General features: G+C 43.0%; 1 protein-coding gene across 1 annotated transcript in view; it reads left to right on the forward strand.

Annotated features, from left to right (window-relative positions):
- Nucleotides 1-12,015, forward strand: part of DNAH9 (dynein axonemal heavy chain 9) — a 722,341-nt gene that overhangs the window by 336,490 nt on the left and 373,836 nt on the right. The window contains exons 34-35 of the mRNA XM_007948048.2: nt 2,307-2,415; nt 3,687-3,834. Of these exons, the coding sequence (XP_007946239.1) occupies nt 2,307-2,415; nt 3,687-3,834 (257 nt within the window). The remainder of the gene's footprint in view (nt 1-2,306; nt 2,416-3,686; nt 3,835-12,015) is intronic.

Here is a 12,015-nt window from a genome sequence, read left to right on the forward strand (position 1 = left end):
GTGTGGACTGTGATGGTCTGTTGTTTCCGAGGCATCGTGACGTTGTTGTATTTAGATCTCTGTTAACTGTTTGTGAAGAGCAGCTAAGGGTGGTTCAGGCTCTTCTTGGTGTTTTTTTTTTATCGTTGGCCCATTGCTTTTCAGTCTTGCAGGCCCCAAGTGTCCTTAGTGTTGCACCAGTCGGGAATCTCCAAGCCGCCTGTACTGTCAGGGTCGCTCAGTTTCCTGTAAGACCACAGCTCCGTATGTCTCCTTTTTTTGGAATTTTCATGCAAATTCTTCTGCTAGTTGGGGTTTAGTCCACTTCTGTATCCTTCCCTTCAAAGCTCAGGGGTCCAAGATCATCTTCTGTGTCTGTGTTAATTGGTTTCCCTTTTCTTTGTTGAAGAGGGTCTGTGCAGTCCTTCTGCCTAGTTCCCCATCTTGCCGGAACTCTCCAAGGATTCTTTATGGTCTGGTGTGGGAGGAGGTCTTTGAGAGTGGGGGTGACACCATGTTTTTCTGCATTGGGTGGCAGCCACCCTAAGTGACACCGCTGCCCCAAATTTCTATGAAGCCAGTCCTCCAGTTGGTGGGAACATTAGGAAATGTAGATTCCACATGAAGAATTACTCTTCCTGACCCAGAATAAGGAACTATTGTTGATGTCTTTCATAGACATCTCAAAACTACTACTACTATTGATCTATCTACTTTAGCAACTTTCACCCACTTCATTGTCACTCCCATTGCTGGCAACATTTTTAACATTGTTGGGATTTCCTTCAACATCTTCTTCACATAGGTTAATTTAATCCCCCAAAAGGGATCTTAAAATTATATACTCTAATCTTTTTTTTTTTTTGTCTTTATATTCTTTTTTCATGTAAATAAGGAAACTAGGGAACATTTAGAAACATTTAGCCTTGTCAAATATCCTCAATGGTGGCAAGTCTTTATCTATTTAGAATGTATTTGATTTTTTATAAGCAAGGAAAACTAACTGAGGGCCAATAAAATCTGTGTTGAACTGCTAATATCATTTCCAAAAGAGGACAACCAAAATATTTCTCATGCTGCTCTGAGAGTTGTGCAGAAAGCACATCCAGAATGTTGTTGTTGTTGGGTGCTGTCAAGTCGACTCAGACTCATAGCAACCCTATGTCCAATAGAAAAACACTGCCCTTTCCTGCACCATCCTCACAATCCTTGCTATGCCTGAGCCCATCATTGCAGCCACTGTATCAATCCACCTCATTGAGGGTCTTCCCCTTTTTTGCTGGCCCTGTGTTACCAAGCATGATATCCTTCTCCAGGGAATGGTCCCTTTGACAGCATGACCAAGGAAGGTGAGACAAAGTCTGGCCATTCTCACTTCTGAGGAGTATTCCGGCTATACTTTCTCCAGGACAGATTTGTTCATTTTTCTGGTAGCCATGGTATTTTCAGTATTCTTTCCCAGAACCATCATTCAAAGGTTTCAAGTCTTCTTTGGTCTTCCTTATTCATTGTCCAGCTTTCAAATGCATGGGAGGCAATTGAAAATACCATGGCTTGGGTCAGGCGTACCTTAATCTTCAAAATGACATCCAGAGTAGAAGTTTTAAAATTATTTCAACATTTATGGAATTATTAGGATTAAAATGTTCTCTCTCAAAGAGGCTACTTTAAAAGAAACAGTAGCCATATGAAACCTACTCTCTATTCCTTTAAAAATTACTTAGTTGAGTATGGTTTAGAAAGGCCTGGCAACCTACTTCTGAAAATCAGCCGAGGGAAACCTCATGGATCACAAAAGTCTGATCTGCAACAGGCGATGGAGATGGCACAATACTGGGCAGTGTTTGGTTCTGTTTTGCTTGATGTTGCCATAAGCGGGAATGATAGCTAACAGCAACAACCAGTTGCCATGGATTTGACCCTGGCTCATGATGCCAGGTATCAGGGTAAGACTGCGCTCCATAGGATTTTCAATGGCTGATGTTTCGGAAGGAAATTTCATCCTAGGTGCCTTTCAGTGGTCTTAAATTCTGACCTTTTGGTTAGCAGCCAACTGCATTAACGACTTGTACCACCCAGGCACTCCCACCACTAACAACCACAACAATATTAAAATCATTGTCATAAATTTAAACTTAAATAACTTTTCCTGATTCAGTACACACACATAGGGGTGGGAGTGGAGGGAGTGCAGAAGGAGAGAAAGAGGGGATTATTTTAAGAAATTTGGAAATACTTATAATCACAAAGAAAAAATCATCAGCACACCATGTGGGCATACATCCCAACTCCTTCCTAATATGACATTTTCCCCTGTGTGTTTCCAGGTACTGACCCTGGCAAGCAATGAGAGGATTCCTCTTAACTCCACAATGAGGCTGCTCTTTGAGATCAGCCACCTTCGCACAGCCACTCCAGCAACTGTCTCCAGAGCAGGTATGTCTTAGAGCAGGAATGGCCCAAGAAAGAAATAAAGCATCAAATGAGAGAGAGGTGCCCCTAGTTCACTCATGGTTTTGTTGGCTTTAAAGGAATTTCCTAACAGGAGCCAGAAACTAGTCAACTAAAACTCTGGCCTAGTTTTTAGCTCTAATGTACACCAGGATAAGCAAGTACTGTAAGAACAGGGAGACATGATTTTTCTAATTAGGAAATGTGTACTAATGGGAAGGGAGATGGTCCCTGAGCTGGAAAACTGTCCCTGCACATAAGGGCCTGGAATTAGGCTGCTTTTAGGCCAAGTCTAGTGTCCATATCAATGGTGATGACCTAGACTTGCAATTTCACACTAAATCCTGGTGCAAAATATCAATCCTAGAGCTTAACTTTGCTTTATGTCCACTGACCAAATGTATCAGCACACACTAGAAGATAAAGAGAAATTTTTGGTCTCTTCACATAATATCAGACTCCCTTTCAAGGACCAATGAGGAGGTTAATGAACTCGAGTCAGGAGAATTATATATCCAACTCTGTACTGGTTTCCTATGGCTGCCAAATTACTATAAACTTTTGGCTTAAAATGACACAAATTTAGTCTCTCACAGTTCTGGGGAATAGAAGTCCAAAATCAAGGTATTGGCAGGGCTCTGCTCCCTCTAAAGTGTCTAGGGAATAAACCTTCCTTGTCACATCCAGCTTCTGGTGATTCTTAAACTGGAGGCCTCCCTTGGCTTGTAGTAATATCGCTGCAGTCTTGGCCTCCATCTTCACATTGCCTTTCCCTCTAAATATGTTTCTCCTCTTCTTTCTCTGATAAGGACATTAGTAAGTGTCCCACATAGATAATGCAGATATCATCTTGAGAGCCTCTATTTAATTAAATCTGCAGGCTCTTTTACCAAATAAGGTCATACTCACATGTTCCAGGGATTAGGACACGAATATATCTTTTTAGGAGCCACCATTCAACCCACTACACACTCTCACAACATGACGAGTATTGCTAATCAATCATAGTCTTCTTCCTGAGCATCAACTTGGACTTGGGATCCTTCTTAAAACAGCTTTTCAAGCAGCTGTTATCAATCAACCAGAGCTGGTCCTCAAGAATAAACCCACTTGCCCTCTCAGACCTAGGCCAGAGTTCGGTTCTTTTTGAATCCAGTCGTCTGTGGGTGTTCTAAATAGAGCAAATGTCTGCCGGGTGTGAAGAGCATGCTGACATCTATGCAATACTCACTGCACAGTATTCTCTATGCTCCCAGGCATCCTGTATATCAACCCATCGGACCTGGGATGGAACCCTCCAGTAAGCAGCTGGATTGACAAGAGAGAAATCCAGACAGAGAGAGCAAACCTAACTATTCTGTTTGACAAGTACCTTCCAACCTGCTTAGACACACTCCGAACCAGGTAGGCCAAAGAACAAGGAAAGGAGCAAGTTAAAGCAGCAGTAAAAAACCTGTTGGCTCACACATGATGGATGCCCTGCCGATGTTCTGTCCTATCCCCAAAGTCAGATGTCCCCAAATCACTCCCCTCCAGGCACAGCAGATGGCAGAGGGGTGTGTACATTAACGATGGCCATTGGATGCCTATTTTCAGTGCAGGAAAGAAGGGAGGTGAGTGAAAAGGAAGATTTGAAGTGCCTTTAATGAATGCCATGTGGGTGTATCTGAAGGTGACTGTTGGCTGTCATATCAGATAACAGTCCTAAGACACAGACTCTTCATTCTGCAAGGTAAACAGCTAGCCCTCTTGTCTTAGGGCTAGGGCTACCATAATAAAGTACCCCATAGTGGATGACTTTAAAGGAAAGAAATTTATTGACTCATAGTATTGGAGGCTAAAGTCCAAATCAGGGTGCTCTAAGGAAGGTCCTACTTTGTCTCTTTCAGCATCTAGTAGCTACTGACATTAGTTGGTGTTCCTGGGCTTAAAGATGCATCTGCCTTCATAGTCATATGTTATATCTCCTTGTGTGTTTATCTTTCTGTGTCTCTTCTCCACTTTATAAAACACCACCTGAAAAGGATTAAGTTTAAGACCCACCCTATTCCACATGACCTCATTAACAAAAAGAAAACCCTATTTCCAAACAGGATCACATCCACAGATGCAGGAGTTAGTACTTCAACATATATTGTTTTGGGGAAAACAATTAAATCCATAACACCTGCAAAGGATTCACATGCCAAATTGAGAGGTGAAGATGCCACCTGTGAGTGATAAGTGAAACTATTTGCTGTTACTGCCTGCATATGTCCATGTCCCAAACAACGTGGGGTTAAGTAGAACTGGACATTGGGAGTTCACTTTACCTCTTACTTGTTTGCCAAAAGCTAAAGCAACAAGTCTTGACCACCTGCCACTTAATTAAGAGATTAATTGCTCTTAACCAAAAAGATACTTACTACAGTACATTATTATTATATGGGTCTATAGAGAGAGCTTCCAACATTTGGAAGCTGCTTGTTTTAGACCCTCTTTTTATGTGAATGGATGCATCATGCTGTGAATCTGGCTTCCAATGCCATAGGGCAGTGTGTTCCGTCCTATAAGAAGACTCCAACAATTTTGAAGCAGGATAGTGTTTCTTGGAAAAATTCAAGTCTATCACTCAAAATGACCCCTGAACAATTATTCATTGCTCTGTCACTCATGGGCTATGATTGTGCCTCCTACTGTAGCAAATATGGAGACAGGGATGAAGGGAAAACCTTAGACTATAGGCAGGGATGTTTCCGGAAGTCCCAAGGGACTCATTTCCTATGTCCCAACCCCGTCCTGGTCCTTGGGTAGTGCAAATGGTTAAATGCTTGGCTTCCAACAAAAGGGTTGGAGGTTCAAGTCCATCCAGGAGCACCTCAAAAGAAAGACCTGGCAATCTGCTTCTGAAAGATCATGTGCAAACCACATGGAGCACAGTTCTAGTCTGACACATACAGGGTCACCATGAGTCAGAGTTGACTCAACAGCAACTTGTTCGGTTTGGCTTTAACTTTATCTTTGAGAGGCTTATAGTCTGGAGTTCTGTCCCCTCAAGATCTAATGGGATAAAGCAATTCTGGCATGGAGGAAGGCCTGAAACAGTGGCTGGTGCCACAAATGGGTGAGGGGTGCAAAGAGTTAAAATAGTAGAGAAGGGCAGTCTGGGTGTGGTATAGATGCGTAGTACACTCTGCTGCTAACCCAAAGGTTGGAGGTTTGAGCCCATCCAAAGATGTCTCAGAAGAATAGCCTGGCAACCTACTCTCAAAAATCAATCATTGAAAACCCTGGGGAGCACAGTACTACGCAGACACACATGGGGTCACCATGAGTCTGAATTGACAGCAACTATAAAACAAACAACAAAAAAAACATGCAGAAAGAAAAAGTTTTAGGAAAATAATACATCCCTTTCTTTTTATTTTTTTTGCTGAGAAACTTGCCCAATATATAAAACCAAAAACCAAACCCTCTGCCATCGACTTGATTCTGATTCATAGCGGCCATATATGACATAGTAGAACTGCCTCATAGTGTATTCAAGGCTGTAAATCTCTATGGAAACAGGCTACCACATCTTTCTCCCATGGAGTGGCTGGAGGGTTCAAACTGCCAGTCTTTTGGTTAGCAGCCAAATGCTTTAACCACTGTGCCACCGAGATCTTCATCCAATATATGCTTGGACTGAAAGTTAGACTACTTTTCACCCTGAGTATTTAAAAGAAGAGATGCCAAGCTCTGGTGTGTTTGTGTGTGAGCATGGCTGTGTGTGTGTGAGTGTGTGTGCTTGTGCCCATGCAAGTGCACATGACTTTGAAACAAGTTTTGCCTATTCTGGTACTGTATTAAATGTATCCAGAGATACCCCCAATCTATAAACCCTATATTTGATGGTTATCAATTAAACAGAATAATAGCTATCATTCATTGGGTGCCTGCCCTAGATGTGAAGAACATGCCAGCATCTCAGAAGAGAGACCTGGCAATCTACTTCCAAAAAATCAGCCATTGAAATTCTCCCGACACTCCTAAAGAGGGCTGTGCACCCTGTAGATCAGGGAGCTGAGGTCCTATGGTGTTCCCATGGCATCACAGCTGGTTAGTAATGGAGACACATACTTCAAAATCTTGCTTACTGTGACTTTATGTTGTCACAGACTTGTAATGCTGCCTTTTGGTGGATTTGTTACTATGGAGCCGTGTGATATTAACACATACTAAATTTATATGGAACAAGCAGGCCTCCTGAAGGATGCATAATTGTACAGAAACTTAATTTGTTCCCACTGTTTCTTCATAACTATTTTATATGGCTGAATGAATGAAATGGTGGTCACCATGATTTTTATGGTCACCCTTCAGTAATAAAAAGGCAAGTGATCATCTCTAGTCATACATACATGAATACACATGTCATTTAATGTAATCATTTTTTTAAATACAAAACTATGTTTAAAATTAAAGCTACTACCTCCTAACCCCACCTGCACACACACCCCACCCCCATCCCGGCAACTCAGGTCTGCTCCCAGCTCTCCCCTGCTGTAGAAAGGGAACTGTGCTTGACCTCTTCTCTCCTTACTCTGACTGGTAGTCACCCCTCACCAACTATATCTCTTGACCTTTTCAGGGTTGAAAGAGGACAGAGAGCAGATGGAAAGGGGCAGGAAAGGACTCACTTGACTAGAGCCAGTATGGCTTTAGTAACCCTTACTGTGGCAGATTTTGAAACCAGCTGTTTCTTTCAAGGAGCTTTTTTGAGTTACTTGGACTCCTCCATCATAAGAGATTCCCTGTCTGCCATTCCTTGGAAACTTAAAGCCTAAATGCACAGAGTCGATTCCAACTCAGCAATCCTTTAAGACAGAGTAGGCCTGCTCCCATCGGCTTTCCAAGGCTATATAAATCTTTACTGAAGCAGATTGCCTTATCTTTCTCCTGTGGAGCTGCTTATGGATTCAACAACCCCCCCCCCACACACACACACACCTTTTGCTTAGCAACCAAATCCTTTAACCACCAGAGCTCCTTCTCCTTCAGCTGTTGTTGTTGTTACGTGCCTTCAGCTAGTCACTGACAATTCCTCACACCAATACTGTACACCTCCCCCTCCAGGTGGCCCTCTTGGCCAGCATCTAAAACAGCCCATGTGCACATGGCCCACACTGGATTCCAGAACTGTTCACTCAAGCTTTGTTTTCACAAACTGAAGTGTGGAGTGCCAGCTGCCCCAGCAAACAACCTCTCTCTACTCAACTGTGAGATCAGCAGGTCTCATTTAGGTTTTCCAGGCATGGACCCTTCCCCAGCTTCTATGACGACCAAGCCAAAGAGGCAGTCCTGTCAAGCTCTCTGAATAGTCCTATTGAGGCCCTTTTTCTAGGCTTTCTATTAGGGACAAGCACCTGCCTTCTCTGTGGGGTTAGGGTGGGGGACTCACTCAAACTAAGAGCTAGAGCCTTCTCCAATATCTCACATGCTAATGTCCAGCCCATCCAGCATCTCTCACTTTAATCCTTCTATGTCTTTGAGATGGTACAGGACCAGAGTTCCAAAATCCTTTGCAAGTTCTGGATCAGTTGTCTAGAATCTCATTTTAGAATGTGAGGATGTTGTTATTATTGTTGTTAGGTGCTGGTGGTGGTTTAGGTTGTATGACACCTTGCATACCTGGTTGAGTGGCTGGGGCAGTTATTCCCCATGGTGGAATCTATTGGAGCAGCTGAATAGCTGCTTTAGGGATGTGGTCTGCTTCCAGTGTATAAGAAGCAACTTTGAGGAAGGTCTCCAGCTGATGGCACACTTGAACATATAGCCAAGTTGTTCAGCAGCCTTCCGTGTTGCCCTGCCAATCTTGGGACGTTTAATGGACTTGAAATAATGGTCTGCTGTGTGGTTTGGTAATATTGGGACTGTGCCTTTTCACTTGTAAACCTTGGGTTTGTCAGCCTCAGCAGCCAGCAGCTGCCTGAGCGAAGAGATGCCTCTAGCTTTAGTGGGTCGAGAACAAGAGGCAGAGCTGAAGCCCCAACATTGAGAGGCTTTCACCCAGCCCCTAGAGCCTGGCACCTAGAACTTGAACTTCTAACCTCCAAAATTGTAAGAGAATAAACTCCTGTTTGTTCAAGCCATCCTATTATTGGTATATTCCTGTCAGAGTGCCACTAGGTAACCAAAACAGTGCTGTTTGGTTCTCTAGTGCTGCTCTAACAGATATATCACAAATGGATGATTTGTATCACAAACAGGGATTTATTATTTTACAATTTAAGAAGCTAGAAGTCTGAGTTTGAAGTGCCAGCTCTAGGGGCTGTGTGAAGGCCCTTGACCTTGGGCTTCAGTTCTGCCTCTTGCTTCCAGCCCATTGGAGCTGGAGGTGTCTCTTAACTCAGGTAGCTACTGACAACTGAGGCTGACAAACCCAAGGTTGACAAGTAAAATGGCATATGGCATAGCACAAAGATTATCAACACAGCAGGTCACTAGTTCAAGTCCAGAGACAGCCCCAAGATTGGCAGACAACATGCCAGGCCACTCACTGATTACTTGACCAAATGCAGGCTCCAAATAGGCCAAGAAGCTCAGAGATATTGCTCAAGGCTTCTCCTTATATACTGGAAGCAGACCACATCCCTAAGGCAGCTATTCAGCTGCTCACACTAGATTCCACCATTGAGTTGATTACCAGTCTCATCATGGGGAATAACAACATTCAGCTGCCCAGCCACTCAAAACCAGGCCCAGCCAAGTTGACACACAACCCTTAACTACCACAGGTTCCCTCAAGTTGGTTCTGACTCATTGCAACCCAATGAACAAAGGATACAACTGAACAAAGGATAACCAAAAAATCAAACTCACTGCCATCGAGTCAGCTCAACTCATCAACTCATAGCAACCACTCCTTGGGTTTCCTAGGTGGTATCTCTATGAAAGTAGATTGCCCAATCTTCCTTATGGGGAGTGGCTGGTGGATCTGAACCACCAGCCTTCTGGTTAGCAGTCAAGAGCCTTAGGCACTATGCCACCAGAGCTCTTGGAACAAAGGATAGTAGGCACCTATCGTCTTGGTGTCTCATATAAAACTGAGCGAGAAATGGTTCCACATTAGCATTTTATCACAAATCTGTGCCAGAAACATGAAAGAAAGCCTATCAAATACTTAGTTTTTCACCCCATGAATGGGAGTAATACCTGTAATATTAAATCACTTCACACTATGTGGTACAGATTACAGATAGATTAAAAACAAACACAAATAGAAAATACTGGGAAAAAAAATGGAATGTCATGCCACTGTAAGGCCCAATGCTAGTACACAATTCTTAAGGTAACAGTTGATGATATTGTTAATCTTATGACAGTGGACTTCTCTCTGTGTGGCCTGTGAACTGACCTCACTGTGGAAGGTGACAGTATGGTTGGTGAATGGGAGGGGGAGTGTGTGGGTATGTGGAATATATATTGTGTGTGTGTGTGCTGTGATAAGAGTGCTTGACAAGAAAAGAGTGTGCAAGGGAAAATGTGCAAGAGTATGTGTGCACATGTGTGTGAATGCATATGTATGTACTTGCACATGTACACTTTATTGTTTTGGGAATAAGATGGCCTGTGTGCATTTCTTGATGTCTGCTTTCTAATCAGGACCTCTAAAGCCAAAATTAAAAGTTACAAAACCCACATCAGGACGAAGTCACAGTATTTCAGATGAAGAACCCCATCACGTCATGATTTATAAAATAGCCATCTGCCCTGAACCACTCTATCCCCTAGATAAGACTGGCCCCAGAGAAAAGGTTTCAGTGTGTTTTAATTGAGGTAAGGTTTCTGAAGTGAAGGAGTGGAAAGAGTGGAAGAAGTGCACTTGTCTTAGTTATCTAATGTTGCTATAATAGAAACATCGTAATTGGGTGGCTTTAACAAACAGAAATTTGTTTTGTCACAATTTTAGGAGGCTGAAAGTCTGGATTCAGGGTACCAGCTCTAGGGGAAGGCTATCTCTCTCATCTCTGGAGGAAGGTCCTTGTCTCTTTGAGCTTCTGCTCCTAGGTGATCTTCATGTGGCTTGGCATCTCTCTTCCCTCATCTCTCTGCTTCCGTGCTTGCTTACTTAATCTCATTTATATCGCAACCAAGATTAACTCAAAATATGGCCTATACCACTCCTTCCTTATCCACTTAACAAAGACAACCAGTTCCCAAGGGGGATTATCACCACAGGCATAGAGGTTAGCATTTACACTTATTTTGGGGTACACAGTGCAATCCATAGCAGCACCCATCATGAATCTTTAGGTGTTTTTTGACAATTGAGGAAACTGTGAGGGGAGTGAAACTCGTGAGGTATTTGTTTGCTTTGTTGTAGCTGCCTACATTATTCAAGGACTGAAAGGAAGGATCACCAGTGTTGAGAGAAGAGAGGGGAGGGCATCAGAGGAAAGACAATAAGAGAAAGAAACTGTTAGTTTCCTAGGGTTGCCATAACAAAATACCACAAACTGGGTGGCTTATAATAACAGAAATGTGTTGTCTCACAGTTCTGGAGGTTGGGAGCCCAAATCAGGGTTCAGCTATGTTGTTTTTTTGTGAGGGAGGGCTCTGAGAAAGAATCTAATACATGTCTCTCTCCTAACTTCCAGCGATCCTTGACATTCCTTGGCTTGTAAATCACTTGGCTTGTAATCTCTGCCTCTGTCTTCACATGGAAGGCCTCCCTCTGTGCCTTTTTCTGTATTTATTCCCCTCTTTTATAAGGACATCACTCATATGGGATTAGAACCCACACTACTACAGTATGACTTCATGATGACTTATCTGATGACATCTTATTTTTTTTTTTTAATTTTTATTGTGATTTGGATAAACGTTTACAGAGCAAATTCACTTTCCACACAGCAGCTCACATGCATTTTGTCTCATGATATTGACTGTAATTTCCCACAATGCAACAGCTCCCTTCCCACTTCCTCCCCATAGTTACTTCTTCTCTGTGTCCTTTCCTCCCATGTTCTCCTGTGCCCCAAGCTATCTCCCTGTACACACCTAGCCCTTCTGTTCTCCTATGGTTGGGTTCAATTCCAGACCTGAAGGGCAGCTAGGGACCATAGTCTCAGTGGTTCCATCAGATTCTGTCAGACCAGCAAGCCTCGTCCTTTTTATCTATTTATTTATTTATTTTAATGATTTTGAGTTTTGTTCCACATTGTTCTCCTACTCTGTCCAGGATCTCCTACATAGATCTCCCTCTGAGTGGTTGACAGTGGTAGCTGGGCACCATCGAGTTCTTCTGATCTCAGTCATATAGGCTGAGAATCGCATGGTATACCAGTTGCTTGGACTGCGTCTTTCATTTTCTTGATTTTTCTTTGTTCTGGACGAGGAGAGACCCATCATTGCATCTAGATGGCTGCTCTCAAGCTTTTAAGATCCCAGTCACTACTCACCAAACTAGGATGTGGAACAATGTTTTTGTGTAGTGTGTTATGCCAATTGAGCTTGATATCCCTGCGACTATGGTCCCGAGGCCACAGGTCCAACTATTTACTCCCTCTGGGTAGCTGGCTGTGGCCAAGAAGTGACTACAACCTTGTCCCTTGGCAGCTC

This window comes from Orycteropus afer, unplaced genomic scaffold (assembly GCF_000298275.1).
Source record: "Orycteropus afer afer isolate SDZICR_OR568_19922 unplaced genomic scaffold, OryAfe1.0 scaffold00199, whole genome shotgun sequence".
In the NCBI taxonomy this organism is placed as follows: domain Eukaryota; kingdom Metazoa; phylum Chordata; class Mammalia; order Tubulidentata; family Orycteropodidae; genus Orycteropus; species Orycteropus afer.